The sequence below is a fragment of the Pelecanus crispus genome, chromosome 6 (genome assembly GCF_030463565.1).
Source record: "Pelecanus crispus isolate bPelCri1 chromosome 6, bPelCri1.pri, whole genome shotgun sequence".
NCBI lineage: Eukaryota > Metazoa > Chordata > Aves > Pelecaniformes > Pelecanidae > Pelecanus > Pelecanus crispus.
The window spans coordinates 29336994-29359328 of NC_134648.1; the positions used below are offsets into that span (position 1 = coordinate 29336994).

The 22335-nt window shown below is 41.0% G+C and overlaps 1 protein-coding gene across 35 annotated transcripts in view; it reads right to left on the reverse strand.

The window, feature by feature from the left end:
- Positions 1-15762, reverse strand: part of MADD (MAP kinase activating death domain) — a 60946-nt gene extending 45184 nt beyond the window's left edge. For 33 of the 35 annotated variants that reach the window (XM_075711992.1, XM_075711987.1, XM_075711989.1 and 30 more), the window contains exons 1-11: positions 15701-15762; positions 12324-12938; positions 9340-9643; positions 8873-9004; positions 7461-7574; positions 6657-6737; positions 3865-4043; positions 3035-3270; positions 2506-2662; positions 1400-1503; positions 316-509 (exon numbers count right to left, since the gene is read on the reverse strand). In XM_075711992.1, coding sequence (XP_075568107.1) covers positions 316-509; positions 1400-1503; positions 2506-2662; positions 3035-3270; positions 3865-4043; positions 6657-6737; positions 7461-7574; positions 8873-9004; positions 9340-9643; positions 12324-12938; positions 15701-15762 — 2178 coding nt within the window. Of the gene's footprint in view, positions 1-315; positions 510-1399; positions 1504-2505; positions 2663-3034; positions 3271-3864; positions 4044-6656; positions 6738-7460; positions 7575-8872; positions 9005-9339; positions 9644-12323; positions 12939-15700 lie in introns of those variants that run through there. The other 2 variants (XM_075711988.1, XM_075711991.1) reach the window with 2 other exon arrangements.
- Between the last annotated feature and the right edge of the window lie 6573 nt (positions 15763-22335).

Consider the following 22335-nt stretch of genomic DNA (forward strand, 5'->3'; position numbering starts at 1 on the left):
TGTTCCTCTAATGCATCAGGTCCTTCCAGACTCTGTAAAAGCAATTCCTGCAGTCACAACCTGGACCACTGCTCTCTGTTAATGCTGCTTTTTCCAATGCATGGGAGCTTTTATGTACAGGAATGCTCTATCCCAGCACAAGAGGGTACCAGTAAACTCCACCTTGCTCAGAAAGTCCAGAGAGCATGCAATTTAATCTGTGCGTGGTTTCACAGTCCTATCAGCTTTTGCCCTTCTCAGAAAGAACCACGTGCATTCTCCCATTCTTTACATCCTAATATGCTGATCTTGGGCTGAACTCATCTCAGTACACACATGATTCACTCCATGGATGACAGTGCTGGGACTGCTACTGGCTGTAGTACTGGAACTTGAACGAGGCTGGTTGTTCTCTTGGGAGTTTTCACTGTCCATGGCCTGTTCATCCAGATCCCCTGAATATTCTTGAAAATCATCAAATTCCACTTCACTAGCATCACCAAGGGCTGCGTGAGTCAGGGGGTCAACATCTGCAAACACATCATTTTGCATTAAAGAACACTGCCTTCCAAAGCCTTTTGCCCATGTACCTAAAGATCCCTGGCAGATGAGGACTGCTCAGTAGAATAAAGTTACATAAAAATTTAGGTTGTAGAGGGCTTTTGAAGGTCATCTATTCCAACTCGCTGCTCAAAGCAGGGGTAACTTCAAAGTTAAAGCAGGTTGCTCGGGGCCTTGTCCCCTGAGTTTTGAAAGTCTCCAAAGCTTGATATTCTACTGTGATCCTGGGAACCTGTTTAACTACACTAACCATTAAGATCTTTCCCTTATGTCCAAGCAGAATTTCTTCTGTTGCAACTTATGATTATTAACTCTTGTCCTTGGGACACAGGAAAGTCTGTTGGCATTCCTAGATTTAGTTTATTGAAGAAAGTGAGAGTTTCCCACTATCACAAGAACAGCTATTGCCGCAGCTCCACATAAGCCACAAAGAATGCATTTTCCTGTCCCCACTAGGATAGAGTGACTCATTAAAGCCAGCACTGAGAACCAATATGCGGGGGCAGGAGAAAGCTCTTATTCTGCTGCCCATGTTGCACAGTATCTACTGGCAGCAGCAGGTTGTTTCCAGATCTAGTGAGTCAGTTTTGTTCAGCAGCACCTTTTTGTGTTCTTCCTCCTCCCAGTGTTCTTTGGAGAGCATTGTTTATAAGCAGGAGAAATGTCTTTTTTCAGCCGACCCCTGGACATTGAAGAAGGAGTAAGTATAGAAGACACTTTTACCGCAGAGCAAGACTACAATGAAACAATACTTTGCTCTGATTCAGGGACTTAGGGGAGGCATTTTTCCCACAGTGCAGATGAATGGGGAAGAGGAACCTATGTGGACCTTGTGAAAGTACAGCTCAAAGTTACTCACTTGGGGTATCGCCATTAATGTCACATTTCATCATCTCACTGACAAAGTCACCGAGGGAGGAGTAGGAGGAACTTGAGTCGTCATAGTCGACACTGTCACTGCCACTGCCACAACAGGTGAGAAAGAGAGATGAATGGCAGCATAACAGCAACAGCAGGGCCTGATGTTTCAAAGATGTGAATCAGCACTGTTTTCATGGGCCTCTTAAAAATCTCATGATATTACAGTCTCTACAAACAAATTTCTGGCAAGAGCCAGAAGCCAGCTTCATGAAAGGTCAGAGCAAATGAGATAACTCTGAGGTACATCAAGAGACATACGGGAAGACATTTAAAGGCTCCCAGCAAAGTTAATGAGGTCAAGCATAAGTGAGCAGGGAGTAGCATATTAATTCTCTGTGTGTCTGTGTCTGTGTGTAGGATGACTTCAAGGGAACTGGAAATCACAAGTAAAAGCATTCCCTTTTTATACTAATGATAAATCCCACTCTGTCAGGACCACTGGTGCTGTGTAGAATGTAAAAGATGTGCAAGCCCAAGCCTGAAAGATCTCACAGGCTAGCGGAGAATGAAGAATAATAAAACTAGATGCAAAACTCTGGGAAATATGGCCAAAACTACCGTAACAAAATGTTTACTCTCATTTTACTGGACACACAAGGAGGTCTCAGGTAGTGGTTAGTACTAACAAGCTTCGCATAACTACGTGCACCAAGGAGAGATTTGAAAGAGTGGTAGGATGGGTGGGAGTACTTGTAGTACTGCAATAGAAATAACCAGAGAAAGAACAGCATGGAAGAAAAAAGCGTTAGGGTGGGAGGAAATACCAAATGTCAAGCGGCATACCGGTAGCAAAAGAAAACAGGAAAATACAAATAGAGAATCACATTAAATGAAGGCTTGAGAAGACACTAGCAAAAGGTTAGGAAGTTGCTGTGATGACAGAGCAGTGAGACAATTTACTTCAGTGTCAGTATTCTGCCCAGACAGAAGAAATGAAACAGCAACCTGACAGGCTAGAGAAAAAGGCTGCAAACGAGAAGTAGGAGAGGCCCAGTGAGCTGAAGTAACTATCATGTTATGGTTAGGGTTATGCTCCCCACTAACCTGTCATCAGTGGGATCAGAGTCTGTTTCTTTCTCTACTGGGACATTCAGTGCTTCAGCCAGCTGTGAATTACTGTCATAGACACGATAGTGGATGGGCTGCAGCTGGTGAGCATACCACTTCGGTTTGTCACCAATCAGTGCTGGGTCAAACATGTCTGCACAACAAAACAAGGAGAGAGTTAATTGAACTCATTTATTGGTGTCAAAGGCTTCACTCACAGTGAGGCTACCACCTACTAAGTCTTGCACAAAGGAAGGGACAGTCTATTCTAAGAAGCCTACAAGACTTCTCCATAACCAAACAAGACAAGAGGTAAAATTAATTGGAGGAGCAAGTGGCTAATAGCAGGGCCAGCTTGGTAAAAACACATGAGGACATACACAAAAATAGAAAAATGTTCCTTGATTTGGATTTCCCTCCCCAGCAGGAATAATATGGTGTATAACTAAGTCCTTCCCTACAATTTCTTTGCTTTTTAAGTTCCTGCATTACATCCAAGTGCAGGAAAGGCAAGACCAAAACTTACTGTTATGAATTCTTTGGAAAGCATAGTTAGTAGGGTTGAGTGACCATTCTCCAAAGTATTCTACTGCCTGTGTCCTGGAAAGCTTATCTGCAAAAGGTGTTTGCTTGGGCCTAGAGGCAAGAAAAGAATTTGCCTGGAAGGCCACCACTGGTCGTGGGAAGAGACGAAGAGTGCGAGTATGCATCTGGAAACCTTGCAAAACATTTGGTGAGTTGAAGAATCTCACCATAGCAACCCTAAAAAGAAACAGAGAACAATATATCAGACAAAAACACAAAACACAGCAGAAAAGAAGGCAGAGAGCCTTTAAAAGGCATGCAGTCGGCAATCTTTCAAACCTTTGAAAAATGGTAACCCAGTACGAAAAACTGTCATCTTAGAAAACAGTTGTCTTTAAAAAAAGAAAACGAAAAAAACCCAAGAAATCACTTTGTTTTAATTCACCACCTCAACACCAAGACCCACCCAATGAGGGACATTGTTCTCATATCCACTAGCTGAGGTGACAACTAAGTCCCCAGCTTTTTTTGTAGTTCAAGTGATTTAAGATGAGGATACAATATTAGACTGACAAGTCCAGGTAAAGTGGATGATCTATAGGAAAATGCAAGAAACAAAACACCCTCAAGATACATAGTCATGTTCATGCAGTTAATAGATCTGAGATAAACACTGTAATTTCTGCTCTTTTTTTTCCCCATGATGTAAAGTAGAACCTGCAGTAGAACCTGGAAGATACTGCTTCCACCACAGGACCTACAGAAGCATCTGTGCTGCCTTCAAGTGCAAACTTTATGAAGACTCAACACTAGCTTCCTGTTCAGCCTCACCTGGTAGCCACATCCACAGAGTCCACATCATTTCCATAAATCAGAGGGTTGAATTCTGTGGAAGGAGTAGACTGCAAATCATTCTGCGGTCTTCCCAGCAGCAGTGGCACCTCCTGCCCCTCGTGGAACTTCTCTAGATTAAGAATGGGCTGCGTATTCAGACTCATGCTGGCCAGTGCCTAACGACGACAACATTATGCACACATTCAGCAAGAAAAGTTATTCAAGGAACTAGAGAGAGATAAGAGCTACCATGCCCTCTAGGCAACTGCAACAATTGTGCATGCTCCATTAGTGTGTCTTAAACGGTCTCCTATGCTGAGTCAACAAGTATCTCCAGACCCTCCTTTATGTGGATTGTCAAAACGATCTCCTCAATGTTGAAACAGTCCTGGAGCCAGCCAAGGGGTAGCACAGAAGTCCACTTTGCTAGATCATTCATGATATGACATGAAAACAGATAGTCCAAATTGGACCACTAGTAGTATGGCACTGTGTACAACTTATTGCAGAGTTACACCCATGTGTAATTTGAATACATCGTGGGACGTAGAGGCCTTGAAACTTGCCTTGCAACTTGGCCATTGAACCAGTGAGTTTGATATCCCAGGACAATGTGGAGACACCTTTACACGGGCATCTGCCTGTATCCCTACAAACCTCCACTTCCCATCTGAATGAGGTCTTCATCTCTCCATAAAGCTACCATCCTCTTCAACCCTCATAACATCTTCAAGGATATGCACTGGAGCAGCACAAGTGGTAAATCAGTCCTGGACACCCAGAACAATTCTAAATCTTCCTCATTTCTCCCATTTGCCCACTGAGTCTCCATCTTTTATTTTTAAAATAAATAAATATATAAACCAAAACAAAAACCAAAACTCTAAAGGAAAAGGGTAAAATGGAAAATCGAGGGGAAAAGAATAAAATAAAGAACCTTGTTGTCAGGAGTGAGCAGCTGTTTCTGAGTGATTGCAGTCATGCTAACCAGACACTGGAGGCAAGATGGAAGATCATATGATAACACCAGCAGCCCATCAGAGCCAAGACGAACACATGACCACAGAGAAACAGATGGAAGGAAAAAAAAAAAAAATCTATTACTACCAAATATCGCAAATGAGAGGAAATAAAAAGGACCACAAAATAGGCACATCTTGGGGAAGAGGTCTAACTGCCCCACCCCCAAACATTCACATCTGGCCACTCTGGAAAGTGGAAAGGCTGCTGTCCTTATTGATGCAGCTAAGAACTTTCTACTGCAGTTTAAAAGCAGATATCCTGAATTTTGTTCATTGATACTAAGACCCAAAGGTACACAAAAGTGTTAACCTTAGTGATGTGGGCCACAATTTAGACTTCTCTACTTCATACAGCAACAAGTAGCGCTACTTCTCCTTTGCCAATGGTCAACTCTTAACGATAATGCCTACAGGAATACATAGGGATGTAACCTGAATTTGGGTGAACACTCCGAGAATTTTAAATATGTCTTCAAGGAAATTGCAATTTGTTCTTCTGATATCCAACTTTGTCCTAGCGAGAGAGTTTTGATGAATAGTGCCTGAAATTGCAAGGGGGTGAGGCAGAAGTGGGGGGAAGGTGCATCTAACAAAACTCCAAGCAACACATCACTTTAATCTGTGCTGACAGCAGGTACTGGGGTATCATAAAGGTTACACACTTTGCTCTCCTGGTCTCTGAGGAGAGAGAAAGAGCAGGACTCATCACATTAGTAACACACTTTACCTTTAGATACTGCATGCAGCGTGCATAAGGAAAACAGAAATAAAGAGATAAAACCTGCTTGACACAATCAGCCAGGATGACCCAAGCTGATTAATGGCTTAGCAGGACCTGAGAGGAGAGACTGAGACCTCATACACAGATCTGTGAATGGAGGGGAAACAAAGATGATCATAGCTTGATGGATCAGGTCAGAGTTTAAAGCCCACATAGCAAATGTAAAGGAGGAATCTGGAATTTGCTGCACCAACTCGAAACAAGGTAGCCCCAAACAACAGTAAAAACCAGAAACCCTCTGTTGCATCCAGGAGCATTTCAAATTACCCCACACCTGGCTAAGAAATTAACTGCAGTTATAAGCCTCAGTGACCACTCACTTTTCCAAATTAACTCTCTCCATTAAGATAGAAAAGCAGCAACTGGATACCTACCACAACATCTGTATCAACTGATATTGCTTTTCAAGCTCAAAATGCTGTTGTTTTCTAACATGGGGGATGTTCTAACAGGCCAACTATATGAAAGAGGCATTGTAAACAGGTTGACAGAAAATTTCTAGTCCCGTGCTTCCCCTACAAATGACAAAGGTGGAAGCAGCAGAGACAGCAAAAGATGAAACAGCTAACAAAAATAACAACGAAGTCCTCTGGAGAAACTACAGGAGATCTGAAACAAGATGGAAGTCTCAGATTTAGCTTAGTCAGGAGAAGACAATGTTAGCAAGTCATACAGCTCAGGGAGCTCAAAAGAAGATACCCCTATAACGTTGTTTAATCAGCCATCCTATTGATTAGCCCACCTCCACATTCCGAGAAGTAGATCTCTCCATGACTGACCAACGGGCACTTTCTTGAACAAGAGAATTCTAATAGTCGGATACATTTTCACATCCATCTGATGTGCCAGGATACACACCTGCTTTTAATACATTTTGCTTTACATTTGCTGACTTGCATTTTTGTCCAGTATAGCAGAAGACCTGTGCAAGACTACATCTGCTAAGTTCTACTGAATCCAAGTCCTTTCCCCGAAGTGCTTATTACCTGTTTCAGATGCTTTTTCAGCTCTGAAGCTTCTGGTTCTGGCAGTGCTGGCAAAGATTCTGCATTTGTGGGAACGATCACCTGGAATTAAGCACAGCAACAGACTAAAAATTCCCCACCTGCAGTCATTTCCAAAACAGAATCTCCTGAATCTCTACCACTCCAGAGATCAAGGAATAAAAGCCGTGAAGTAAAATAATTAATAAAAAAACCCCACAACACAACCCCCACAGACAGACACCTGCATCAATACTTTGATTTTCACTTCTTTACTGTTGTTATTGTTTACAATATCAAAAACAATGGAGGAGTTACTTTATCATTTACCACAAAAAAAAAAGAGAAGTTTGAATGAACCCACACTCATCCTTTGGAATTTCCATCAAGTAGAAGACCTTATACACATTTCCCTTGAAATAGCCTTGCTCACGCCCCAGTGAAAGCAGGAGACATGGTCCCATCTGAATCATGACAACCAATGTGGCTGGAAGGCTCTTATTAGATTGGGTTTCTTAGGTAGGGCTATAAGAGACAGGGTCACAAATACTCAAGACGACAGTTTTATCATTTGTTTGAGGATTTATCTTCTAATGATATAGCCAGATGGATTAACTGAAAAAGAAAGCCTTAGGAGCAAAAAAAATGGGGACCTCAAGAGACAACAAGGAACGGTAACCTAAAGTTTAAGACAGGAGTGGCAAAGGTGGACTGAGGCCAGGCATTCTTAAATTCTCAGTGGGTAAATTGATGAAAGTGCATAGTTCCCTGGAAACAAAGCCACAAGTCCTTATGGGCACCACTTACCCTATTGGTATCCAGGTCAATAAGCCATACATCATCAGGCATTTTAAAATCCAGTTTGTAAAGGAAGAAACTTGCTGGAACACCAATGATATAAGGTGTAGGGGCTAGAAGCAACTGAGAGAAAGAGAGACTTTAATAAGGACAAGATCTGCATTTGATATCACCATGTTCTTCGCAAATATTTATTAACTACAGTATGTTTATAACAGAGGAGACAACACATAACAACACATAAGGCATTGATAAATAAGTAATTAATTCCATACAATAGGAACATTTCCAAAAAAGAAAAAAAAAAAAAAAAAAAAAGAAGAAGAATAAAAGCTCCTGCTCAGAGTGCTTTGATTTTCATCTAGAAGAAAATAAATTCCCACCTCCCGTGCCCCGCCCCACCCCAGGGATGTAATTTATATGGCTGCATGGCTCTTTGGAAAAAACTTAGCTAATCTAACAGCTTGCCACATCTACCATGGACCAAGAAAAAAGATGAGCAGAGTAAGAGCCTAACTAGAGAAGCAGCAAGTCACAGATGAATACACCCTCAGCTAAAACTGAGTCTGTGCCATTGTAAATATGGCTTTATCCTTGCAAGGGCTTTACCCTTGTAATAGTAATTTGGTTTCAAAACAGTAACATCTCTAGGAAGCAGAAGAAATAGACACATATTTTCAAATGTACATGGAAAACTTAAGAGAAATTCAGGTTGTTTCTGATGAGGGAATCAGCAGAGGGAAAAGGTTTAAATCAGTAAGGCATGTAGCAGCTTGAGACCAGTGGCTTGGGAGGCTAATTTATTCTTTAATCTAGAACAGCTGGTCACCTCCAAGGGGCAGTATAAGAACAAACCTGCAGCATCAGTTGCAGGACAGCACTGAAGTAGTAAGATGGCCTGAATTCTATCTTTCCAAGCAAAATCATGAGCTCCTGCAGAGAGCCAACTATTGGTAAAACCCAGGCTCCCAGCTGAAGTAGCTCAACACTTCATATTTCTGAGGAGAACAAATTGCAGTCAATAGTTTCTAAGTTCTGAATCAGTAGCCCTCGAGCGTCCTTAAGTATTATGCTGGACACTCCCCAACAAACCTTAATACTCAGTTGCTGGGGGGGGGGAGGTAAATATCGTAATACTGTGGATCTATGGCCTTTCAGGCCATTGCTTGTGAACTACTGCCTTGAATCGTACTATTCACTAAGCATACCTTGAAGATATCCTAAATAAGTGGTGATTAAACAGTGATAAATAGTGATATGATTTAAATAGTTACTGGTGCTCAAAGAATGTTCTTTGCAAGGCAGACTTTGCTACAATCCCTGAGAAAACAGCAGGGAAGGAGACAAGGACTACTCCTATATAAGTTTCAGACATCACAGAAACATCCTTTGCAAAAGACCAATAAAGGAAAAATATGCACCTGTTCTGCAGAGGCCATGCAGGTGGGAAGCAGAGGGATCACTGGGAACATGTACTCTAATGGGTAGATCATAGCCACAAAGGCCATCACAGACATTGAGAGCGCATTATAATCTCGGGACTGCAATACAACCTGCAACCAAAGAAACTCATATTAGCACTGCAGCAGTCATTCACTTCTAATACTCCCCCAGGGGTACACAAAGATCACAGCCTGCAGGCCTCTGATTTGACAGCTGTGAACTGGATGACACCCCATTAATCTGTCTGAAAACAAGCTTCAGGTGCTTTTCTGAGTGAGAGCAAAACTTTCCAAAACAGGAACCTCAGGAGCTATTCCTTCCCCCTGCAGACAAATTGATTCCAGGCAGTGCAGGAGACAGCTGTTCTACACATCCAGTCTACCCTGGTTTTGAGGGAGGCAGAGTTTCCTATATACCTATCAAAGATCAACTATTCCCTTCTCACCTTGTGCTCCAGAAGGATGCAGGTCAGCACCTGCAGACAGGCATCCACGCCCAACAACTCCAAAGGCAGATGTAATGGAAAATCCACCAAGGTGAAGCGGGATGGATCAGGAAGAGCAAAGGTCAAAGCCGGCTGCAACTCATGTGGCAAGACTTCCACATCCACCCGTTTCTGACCAGCAATGGGCATCGGTGACCGAAGCAGCCGGTATATCCAGGCCTCAATCTCCCGCAAGTCATGTAGCAATGCACTAGACTTTTCCTCCACCAACAGGGAGCCTGTGAAAATCCGCCACATTGTATCCCTGTACAGGGAGAACAACAAGGTTAATATTCCAAGAATTTCACCTGACCGCCATTCCACAAGGCTCTTCCAGGGAAAGGGTAGATCCACTGAGAATTAAAAGATGCAGCTAACAAACATTCAATCACACAGAGGAATGGAAGGTAGGGATTTAAGCTTACTGAAACAACCACTGTGGGGAAGTATAAATCTTTCTGTGGCAGGAATCAATACAAGTATGTCACTGGCAAGAATCAACACAAGTACGCCACTTCCGTCTGAGAGTTCATTCGTTGCCCTGGTGCTTGAAATGCAGCATGCACATAGGATACTCTCATATCTTGTCCAGAATTGTGGCAGACTGATTGATTGCAAGATTCTGCTTCCAGCAGTCCTCCAAACCTTTGCAAGAATAGGAACTAAACCTGAGGTAATAAAAATATGCCACACCAAGATCTCCCAGATATTTCAGCATGATAAAATACTCTTTTTCATCCTATCCTAAATTGCATTGTATCATTCTTAAGAGCTGCACAACCCATGGCAGAAGTGGATGCATTACAGCTGAGAATATAAATTTCTGAAAGCTGTCTAGAAAGCATTTAGGCACCTTAGCAAAATAAGCAGCAATTTTTCCATGCCCTAAGCTAGGAATCTGCAAGCTTGTAGCTCACAGACGGGCTGGCCTAAACGCAAGTAACAGCATTGCTCAGGGCCTTCGGAGCTTCAAAACTAGAAACTGGGTCTGACAAGGGAAGCAAAGTGGCTTGTCCACTTCAGCCCTTAGTGTTGTAGCACAGTGAAGGCTGCAAACCTGTTGTAGCCATTCTGCAAAAAATTTCAGCCTGATAAGTATCTTCAGTTATTGTAATAGATACCTTAGAACGGTATGGGTTCAAATTAGAGGTTACAGTTCACAACTTAAAATTAAAGAAAAAGAAAAAAGATTATGACACTGGAGGCTTCAGGAAGGAACAAAAATTAGAGAAATCTGGAGGGGTCAAAAGAAGGGCAAGTTGAGATTATACTGATATGCCTGATATAAGTGATACGCCTCTCAGGAACTGTGATGTTTCTCATCCTCTACTCTTCCTTCAGCCTCCTGTAGTGCACAGGACATGAGGCTGTTAACAGGCACACTCAAATTTTTGCAAGCTGTAAGGACTCAGTTTCACCTTTATTCTGCCACCACTTCAAAACTATTCTACTTTTCCAGGTCACGGCTTGCAAACCACATGATAATTCAAACATGCTGCTTTACTTTTCCCAGAGAGGCATGCTCAGCATTCCTTCTCTTGCCCTTCTCATCTGTCACTCAGTTCTTCTCTTTAAGAATTATGTCCAACAAGAGCAAATTTTTGCAAATACTACATGCCATTCAAACACTGCAATACTTTAGCACCCCTTTCAAAAATCAAATGAGCTCAGAGTTGAGGAAAATCATGGAATTTAGCTTTTTTCTGCTGCAGTAGTTATCAGACTAAACCCAGTGACAAAATAAGCTCCCTTAACACATACTTCCATTGGGGGGGGGAAGTTGTGTTCTGACAGAATCATTTTTTCCCCAACAGTCAGTGGATTCAGGTGATAAATCTGCTAATGCAGGAATCAGTCATAAGCCCGGGACACTCTCCTAGAACTATTTCAGGGCAGTAACCCAAGAAGTAAGCTACTGCTCTGTGAACGGGACAGATTTCCCCTTTCATGCAAAATGTAAAGAGCTTATAAAGATGAAAATTATCGATGTCCTGTCATTTTTTGCTTTTGACAAGATTAATTTGGACTGTACCAAGCTACTTAACTCACATTATGAGCTATCTCACAGCCCCATCCCTCCTACTGTTGAGATAATCCCCTCCTCCTCCAGAGATTAATTTTATGTTTTTACTTTTCAGTTAGCATATTGGAAAGGAAAATATCATCCTGGAATGTAGGTGTCAGGCACAATAGCACAGATATACATCCATGACTGATATACATAAAGACATTGTTCCTCCTGTACACTACAGTGCAACAGCTTTTGCTACATACCCAACATTGTAACAGCAGATAGTAAGATTGCTACATTACAATAAAAATAGACCCAGTTCCTGTTAATTTGCTGTTACCAACCCCTATTCCCATATGCTTCCTAGACAACTCCTTTGTCTTCTACCTCTCCTCCCTCTCCCCTTCAAATACCGTACTTTGATCTCTTTCAGACGTTCCTGCTTCTCTAGTCTTTTCTCTCCCACCCTGAAGCTCAGATCATTTCACAAGCTCATTAAGCACACTTTCATCATTTCCCTCTTGCCCCAAGTGGAAATTCTCTCTGTTATTTCTTGCCTGTTTCTAATTTGCCAGAGAATCAGTCCTGATGTACACTGCCACGGAGCTTATATGCCAAAGCAACAATACCAGCATCAGTGCTCAGCTTCAGAAAAGATCACGCTCAGTCAGTTGTTAGCAAGATAGCGCCTCCTTAGGTGTACCAAAAATGAAAATCATACCAGGTTACAGAATCAGACAGAGAAGTTTTAAAGAAATCATCACAAAAATTTCCTTTTCCTACTGTGATCCTGGGTTAAAACAGCAAAAAGGTCAACCACGGGTGTTTGGCTGCTTCTGCAACCACACCTGTAGCCACAATTTGCCATGCAGACAATTGCAGCCCAGGACACAAACGGTGGGACGAAAAAGTTCTTTCTTCCCCCTCAACATACCTCTGCACCCCACGAGGAATCCCCAACTTCTTGCCCAACAGTCTCTCACTACAGCAGTCCACAAGTCTCTTGAGGGTGTATAGACACTCACGAAAGGTGGAAAAGAAGGGATAATGACTAAGGATGCACAGAGAAGTCAGAGTGCTGTTCCGAGAGCGATGGCTGCCTTTGGCCAGACGCTTGCTGCGCGGTGATCGATTCACATCTGGGGTAGACTCTGTACTGGGAGCCTGCAGTGAAGAACCACTCTCCAAACTCTCAGTGCCCACTTCCTCTTGGGGTGCAGATGCATCCCCAGATTTGGGGATTTTCTGTCCCTCCCGAGCTCGATGCCCCCCTGTGCCTTCTCCCTTCTCCTTGGGTACTCGCTTCTGGAAGGAGCGGTAGAAGTTGACACAGATTCCATAGCGAATGACTCCTGTATCCTTGTCTGTGAGTGTGAAGACAAAGGAAGTGTCATCACGGAAGCTCATGCGTTTTTGCCGTACGCTCAGGCATCCTTCTGGCTGGCAGAAGAATACAACATCAGGCGGTAGAGGAAAGTCCACATGGTCTTCTAGAGGGTAACGTCGCAGCAGTTCAGGAGTCTGAGCAACACTATCACTACTTGGCTGCCTACAAAAAAAGCAAACAAAAAAAACATACATAGTTGACTAATGCCAATAAAAGTCTTTGGTATCTCCCTACTAACATGTCAGGAGCCTGCGGGCTCAGCTTCATATTTGTTTCTTCTCTCCCCTACTATCCAGGGAAACTGCACCTTCTCAGTCACTAGCCATGATTGCAGAAAGGTTAAATAATGGTCTGTACCATCATTATCAAGGCCCAACAAGGAGCCTGTTCAAATTCGACCAAGAAAAGGAGTTTCAGGCGTATGTTGTTCCCAGGAGAACATTGTATTGTCATGTTTCCCTGACTTTGATTTCCAAAATGAATTTAACTGCACAAGTTTCTGGGCAACACTTGAGTAGGAAATACACTGTCCCTCTCCAAATATACAGTAAGATGAAAACCCCCTGGATTTCAGCCATTTTTGAACAAGATGAAAAATTAAATGAGAAAATCCAGTATCAATTCCTAACTGGGAAAAAGAAGAATTTCCTAGGAAAGAACTCAGACAAATGGTAGAACAATACAGACCTCATCTGTAAAATTTTCATTAAAAAGCTCTAGCAACCATAGATATACATATTTCTGTGTTTGATTTTCAAGTTGGATTTGAAGTGTAAGTTACTATAAAAGCTGGGTAGTAATACGCAGAACTATTTAACACTGTGGCTCACCAACCTTTGTACCACAAATCACTAATGGAACACAAAGACTGAAAGGCAATACTGTTTATTCCTAATTTTCCACCAGAAGAACAGATTCTTTCAAGGTATTAATTATTTTCCTACCACTACTTTTCCATGAAAGTTACTGAATAACTGCCAGAGGAATAGTATGAGATCCACAGAGTGAAGGAAGAAAAATATATCCTCAGAACAACCTCTCTTTGGTTTGACCCCTTAGCTATAAAGTCTGATCTCTCACCATTTTCCAAAGTAATTAGCATTTAGTATCATGTTTACTAAATGGGATGTAGGAGACCTGGCTCCACCATCACTCTCCTATGGGATCTCACACAAGACATTTTCTCACTTTGATACTTTAGATTTGCCCATTTCAAAATAAATACGACACTTGCTTTTCTCTTATCTGAGAGGTGAGAAAACCCAAACAAGTAGTAATAGAATGTTTGTAATTTACAAAAGAAAATCACTGGTGTAAATACCTCTGCTGACTAATACTCCCAAACTAATACTTTATTAAAGAAAAAGTAAAAATGTTTTAGTAATGAAGCATAAATTGGTAACAAAATTCATACTGCCTGTACAGTAAAGTACCAAAATACTGTACGAAAAGAAAAAAAGAAACCCTAAAAAGCTTTTATACATTAGTGGATACAACTAATGCACCATCTGCTGAAGAAGAAATATCAAATAATGCTGGTACTGTTTAGAGAGTCTATCTGGCAGTAAATGGTTAAAAAAAAATGTAATCAACAAAGTACCAGTGAATGTATCATCAGTTCATGCCTTTGCAGTAATATTAGCTACAAAGACAGAGTCTTCTCAGACATTTAGAAAATTTGCATCTAAAAAAAGGGAATACTTCCAAAAGGCATTGCTATTTGTGCACAGTGGATAACAAGATATAATGGTAAAGGCCACATGGAGCTCCTAAGGACTTTGCAGTAGAAGCTACTTCAGTCAGCTCCATCTCTTATCATAAGCATTTGTTGAAGTGCCTAATGAGACAACAGACCTCTGAACATCAGCAATCTAGCTACCGCTGCCCAGCAAAAAGCAAGAGAATTGTAGGAGTCCAGAAGTGATGCTAGTAAATTTCTAAATGAGAACATCAGACACTATAAGCATCACTGGAGGAGGCAGTTAACATTTCTTCCTCCTCCTTTTCCCAGTCGGTGACACACATATGGAAAACTTGGTTATTTTTCTACTGACAATAAGAAGTAATCAAACTATTAAATTATACTGTCCATAAAATACAATAATAATTACTTAGGATTATGTAATTTCCTCCACTTAGCCTATTTAAATATTGCACTCAAAGTATTCTGAAAAGAAAGTGGAAGGTAAAGCAATAGGCTGATGCACATAAACCACTGATATTTAGAAATGAAAGTAAAATAGACTTTGGAATACACACATTAAATAGACTGGCAGAAAGTTACTGCATAAACTTTGAATAAAGAAAAATGACATTTACTGAGCACCTGTGTATTTGACAAACAGCACACATATCAACCCCACATTTCATATATGCTTTCAGTAAATAACATTTTATCTACTGATAGTTAATAAAACTTTAAAAAAAGAAAGCATTCATATCATTCCTATGAGAATAAATTAGTATTAGAGGGAGAAACAGCCAAGTAAGGCAAGTTCCAAATTATTTTTTTAAACTGAGTTTACAGACTACACTTCAAAAGCTAGAAAAGTAACCCCAAACTAGTATTTTACTTGCATGTGGCTTTCAGTATTTTCAATTTGTGAATCCCTCTATCCTGATGCCAGTTGAAGCAAAGTTCAGACACACAGGCTACCAGAGAGTCATATATAAATTGGCTTTTCTTAGTCACCCTTTGCAGACCCTTGAAAAGGAGTCTAAAGACTGCAAGTTGAAAAACTTTGGCTGCACTACGATCTTCCAAAAAGTGCCCTAGCCCAAGCAGATGCTCCCATTATGGTATTCTGCATGCACTCCAGACAGCACTTCCTCAGCACCAAGCAAGGTTTCATCAATGGATGCTAGGCTATTTATCTCCACTCTACTGCCCAAGCAAAAGCAGTGCTGAGACTCTTTTACATTACCTGGCTCCAATGATCACAAGATAGTCGAGTAACCGAGGGCAGATTTTCTTTTTCTGCACCATTGTCCTTGACACCCCTCCCTATGTCATCTCAGTGAATTTCTGTTCATCGATCCAGTAGTCAGCTATCCAGTCAGCCGTGATCGACTGCCTTGAGGAACAGAATCTACTTGGAATTGTCTGGCAAGTCCAACCTACGATCAAGAAAAGCAAGAGTGTCAAAGGCACAATCAGGAATACCAAATACATATAAGCAACTTCATGACCTTAATTACATTCCCCAAAAGCCTCTCAGTGTTCTGTGCAGTCATGGCGATCCACAGATCTCTCTCTTCATGAGTATTAAACCACAACCACATGCCCACAAAAGCAGAGAGCGCTGAAAACCACACAAAACGTACAAGAGGATCTCAAGAAAGACCACAGACAAACAAAGAAGCATATCGCTGGCAAAGAGTTATTCATGAAATTATTTGAGGCAAAAGTAGTTTAGGCAAATCCCTGGGATTCCTCCAGTGCTTGGCAAAGGAGTTTTAATTGGCAATTCTGGATAGTTGAACATGACTGAAGAAAAAAACGCAACCTGAACTTTAGCTGTCTGATAAACAGAATAACTAAAGAAGGGTAATATCAAGAGAAGTCCAATTTGATATAATGCACCTCACCCTCCCAAACCTGGATGTGGCCTAGAGCAAGAATGATCTCAACAATCCCCAAAGACTGCGATCTCTAACGCTCTTCTGCAAAGATATAGAACTGCAGTTCTATAGAATTGCAGTTTGCAATAGCAAAAGTGCTTCTTGTAATCATACTGTTTCTTTCACCTACTTTATTCAATTCCATTTATCTTGTGTATCTTCACCATTTACTCTTGACACCCATGCCTCCTACAGCTACTTTCTCTGCCCTTTTTAGAATGGAAAAATCCTCTTGGCACAACTGGTATTTTACTACGTCATTACTGTTTGTCAATAACTATGCTTAATAGACATCCAGAATTCCATAAGCACTGTTCTTTCCAGTGCTTACTTCCAGTACTTACTTCCAACCAAAAAATTGTTCTTTCCAATCCCACCATTCATACTTCATTGAATTCATCGTGGGGGCGGGGGGAAGTAATCAAGTTCCATAATACAATGTTCCCTACCTACATTTTAAAACAATCTGAAAAGATAATTTTTCTGAAGGTTCTCAGAAACACTAAAATCAGAGATGCTCAAATTGTACTACAAGTTTACTGAGCATCCCAATGAAAGCATTAACAAAGTTATTTTCTATTAAAAAATTGAACTGATTGCCCTCTGGGGCACATTCAGAGTAAGGTTTCTATTTCAGTTCATGTTTACATCCTAAGGCTATCAGAGAATTCAAAGAATTATTATTAGTGTACTAAAATCTTTGTTCTGCAGCATAAAGTTTAGATTTTATTTGTATAAAAGTATAACAGATTTACTAACAACCTGTAAATCTCAGCAAAATTAGGTAATTTTCTTGATGTTTCACTCATTACTTCACAACCAGAAGTTAATTAAAGGCACTGTAACTGTCAGCATATCACAATCACTTTCAAGGTCTAGCAACATACTTGCTTTTTTCCCCAGCCCTTCACATTCCAGGTACAGAGTTGGGGAATTTTATTCATTAGCCCTTCAAATACCAGTAAGAACACTGTCCTGGTTTCGGCTGGGATTGAGTTAATTTTCTTCCTAGTAGCTGGAGTAGTGCTGTGTTTTGGATTTAGTATGAGAATAAGTTTGATAACACACTGATGGTTTAGTTGTTGCTAAGTACTGCTTATGCTAGTCAAGGACTTTTCAGGTTCCCATGCTCTGCCAGGTGCACAAGAAACTGGGAGGGGGCACAGCCAGAACAGTTGATCCAAACTGACCAAAGGGCTATTCCATACCATATGACATCATGCTCAGTATAAGCGCCACAGGGAGTTGGCTGGGGGGCAGCGATCGCTGCTCGGGGACTGGCTGGGCATCAGTCAGCAGCTGGTGAGCAATTCCACTGTGCATCACTTACTTTGTATATTATTATTGTTGTTTTTATTATATTGTTATTATTATATTGTTATTATTATAATTACTATTTTACTTCATTCTGTTTCAATTATTAAACTGTTCTTATCTCAATCCATCACTCTTACTCCTCCGATTCTCTCCCCCATCCCACCGGGGCAGGGGGAGCGAGCGAGTGGCTGCGTGGTGCTTAGTTGCTGGCTGGGGATAAATCACAATAAACACAAACACACGAAAAAAGTATGTATATGATTTATCAAAAAAGGAAAATCATATTAGTCAGTAAGTATTAATTATGGAATATAAACTGAAAAAACCCTTAACCCTCACATACACAAAACCCCACATTTTTTAAGACTTTGTGGTATGGTTTTAGTAGATTCTCAGTTACTGACGCTGTAGGTTCCTAAGTAACAGCACTATGAATTACCTTCTCTGAGCAGCAATACTTTTATAAATTACCTTCTCTGAACAACAGAGAAAATACAGACACAGGAAGCAAAGCTCCTGTTTCTTTATTTTAATGATATTATTGAAAACGTTGTAGAATCTGTCCTCCAACAGCTCTTGATCTGACATATTCTGCAAATATCTTGGCATAGATAAACTTGAGAGGAGCAAGATGAAGTTGGGATGATCAAGCGGATCTTTTTGCCTTCAGTTTGAAGAACTACTTTATCTGTTTTCTTTCCAAATAGCTTTACTCAGAACTCTTTAAGGAACTTACTGTTCAGTTACAGATATGGGCACAGGAATAAGTTACCCTGAGGTAACCTGTAAGTATGACTTTGAGGAACTTCCACTACTCAGTGGTAACCAAACATATGTTCTTCCTCTATAACAGAGACTATCCTAGCCCTCAGTGAAGGTAGAGAAAGTAAACTGCATTTATGATGGAGTAAAAATACATGCAGTAACTAAAGAGTAACTGAGAGGCTACAAGACCACGACCTTAGCTTACCTTTCAGTAACTTGTCCATACCCTGTGGTTTTTCTCCTATTCTCTAGCCTGGAGAACATCTGTTTTGACTGCAGTTCATTACACATCTTTCCCACAGTTCTGCAAAGGGGCTAGCACAGTATGCAATATGAAGACCTCCATCAAAACCATAAAATTTTCAAAAGAGTATCCAAGCAGACCAGTACAAGGAACATATGCAGGGCTTCCAATGTCCCTGGAATGGCTGAAGCTGCATCCTAGTGATGCGATACATCAAAGTTTCTGTCAGTCTTTTAAAAAAAGATCTGAGCACTTTGCGAGATTTCTGATTTCTACTGCAACACAGGGAGACCAGACCGATGCAGATATTCTGCAGGGGCTTCTACAGTCTCCTTTACTTGCTTACTTATTCTTAACAAGGCCATAGTTACAGTGAGATGGGAGGACAAAGGCTTTCTTTTGGAAGATGAAGTTTTGTTGGACTGGAGCAAGAGGTTAGAAGAATTAGAACCAAGTTCAGTTTTTTTGCCTTCCCCTATTCAATCTCTTGCTTCTTCAGAGATCTAATAATGGCTGATGACAGTTATTAAAGGGCATTAGATCAATATTTGCTGGAACTCACCTTCCTACTCCTGACTGGAATCAGACACCACAGTTCATGATCTGTATAAACCAACTCAAACAGGCATTACAGTCCTGCCTCTCTCTCTCTCTCTCTCTCTGCCAAAAGCTTGTTTTCAGGCCTGTGTCATTCCCTCCTCTGCACTGGTAGAAGTGATCGGGCAGTTACATGGTGAACCAGATTGTGGCACTGATATGGACTAAAACTAACACCCTCCCTTCTGCTCCATTGCCACTTTTGTTTTTACTAGGTTATTTCTAGGACTTGGTTCAGGCCGCACAAATGCTTGTGCAGGCACAAAGAAAAGGTAGGAGCAAGCAGCTAAGGGAATCTGGAAAATTTGATTGACTATAATATGATCACAGAACTACAAATGACAGCTTCTCTACAGGCAATAAAGAGATAAAGTAGTTTCTTTCTCAGAGATTGGCTTTCATCCTTCCTCTAGCTCCTAGATTTTACAGACTAAGTACATTAGAACAGAAAGAGATCAAACAACCGAGAGATACTTCCATTTCTCCTCTTTCATGTTGGCATTTGGACCTGAACTGAGAGATTATCTTAACTCTGAGATGGTGCAGGTTTTGACATTGATAGCCTCTTCTCTCTCTCAGGCTGCTTTAACTCTAGTTTGCTTTTTCTGAATAGGTCTTCTACAGTGTGGTTTCTCTTTGCAAACATCTTGGAACCAGCCCTTTGAAGGCTGAATCCTCAAGCAGCAGCGCTTGAGAAGAAACTTCCTATAACTTCAACTCAAGAAAAGGAGAAAAATAAAGAAATGAAGGCCACCACAGAAACAGACTGCATAAACATATCACATATCAGAGAACACCATAATTTAAATAATCACTCATATGGGTGGTGAACAGGTTGGTGAGAACTAACACTACCCACGTACTATAACAGCTGTCAGCAATACTCACGAACTAGTAGAAATTGGCACAGTAGCCTAGACATGAAGACAAAGGCCAGAGCCAGCACTAACCCACGGCCTACCAGTAACTGCAGACAAAAAAGTGTTCAAAACAACACTTATATTACTGGCACTACTCTACATTTCAAAATTCCCCAAACACCCACGTTTTAGCTTGTAGCACAACTTCTTAGAGGACAATCTGCATGGTATTCTGCAATTTAAAGTCCTCCCAGCAATAAAAGTCTATATAAACACACACACACTCATGAAAAGCAGCACACCACAGAACAGATATGGTAGCATGGAAGAACTGCAGCAGACTTTTTATCAGTTTAGAGCTATCTGTGTCAGACCGATACCCAGCATTAGTCCCAGGAGACATGAATTGCACAGCACCTGTCTCATCTACCCCTGCGGAGTCTCCGGTCTTTTTAAAAGTGTCTTTTCTTTCTAGACACAAAGCTGGATGAACAAAGCCATTTAGTCAAAGAATAACTTGAACACAACAAACTGTTAACACAACTTAGCTCACTTACAGTCATTTTCCTCACACAGACGCTTCGAGCTTTGATAGGCCACCCTTACACTCAACTGTATGATAGTCAGCAGGTATTTAAGTCATTGCTTGAAAAAATGATACGAAGACAGCAGATTATTTTCCAACAGGCAGATGTTAAGCCCTCCTTTCCTTGCAACTCTTCCACAGTTTAGGATGGTACCAGAAAGGCCTCTCCTTCCATTATCTCCAGCTTTTATCTGGTACAAGGTTCATACTGCACAGCTCACCAGTGCACAGATACCTAAAGGTATCTAAAGAACATAAATCAGGGTCATATAATTCAATTTACTAACTGACTGAGTCAAAAGCATACAGTGGGACATTAATTTCTACAAGAAAAAAGAGGAAGTTGTGAAGGAGACAGCAAAAATTACAGGACAGAAGCCACATGAATTCTGGTTCCCTGAAATCTCACCTTGCAAAAGACCAGATTTCCAGCCATGTCCAAAAGGAACTAAATTTTCAGTTCTAAAATGTCCTTGGAACATCATGAATTTCTATTTATTCTCAGCCAAGACAGTCTGTACTCAGTTCAGATCTACAGCCACTATGCCTGACGTTAGTGCATTGTTTACTGTGAACTCAAGATCCATACCAATCAGACTAAACTGAAAGCTGAAACAAACATAAACAGAGCCAGGAGTTTCAATGCCCACTTTTTGGTTGATTTATGTTTCCTTTTCTCACATTATACACCTTGAGTACACCAAGACAGCTATCTGCTAAGCTATGAGAAACAGGTGGAAGTACCTCAGGACCAGCCAACCTCACCTGTGTGGCCAGGAACCCACTTAACTCACTGCAGAACTGGAATCAACACAGTTTGAAGCACAACATGAACTATTCGTGGTAGCTTTGACCTGTCTTTAGATATTTTAATAATCTTTATAAAATCTTTACCACTGAAATTTTGGTTACGTCTTCTTCCAAGTCCGTTTCAAGCGATTCCAGCCATTATCTCTGGTATAGCACATACTATTTTTACGTGTACTAACCTTTTAAAGAAGCAGACAAGCAGTCTCCACTTCACATGAGCCATTTTACACTTTCTCTGCTTAACAGCTATATTAACATTAAACACTGCTAGTAGTTTTATACTTAAAAATACACAACATTCTAGGAAGCCCATTAACCCTACTATCCAGATAATACAGTGGTTCTACTAACACAAGAAACACAAATGACAGCGCAGATGAGTTGAGAACACCTCCCCTTCTCCAGAGCTTGACAGAACACGGAATAATTTCTAAAGTCAGACCTGGATGGACTTGCTATACTGGTGCAGCTGCTTTGTGTGTTACCATCCACCTTGGCAAGGCAGCAGCACATGCCAATGCTGTGACTCCTAAAAAGATACTAGCACTTTGGCACAAAAAAAAAAAAAAAAAAGGGGGGGGGGGAAGGCATTTTCAAAGCATTGCAAGCATGCCTGAAACAGACAACGGCATATTTATCTAGTATGGTTAGTCTGTAATATAGGTGTGGTTCTGCAAAATGCCTAGGGATAGTTCCAAGCATAAGAAATTACCCAGTAGAGAACAGGACTGCAGGCAGATTCTAAAAGCATCCTCCCTG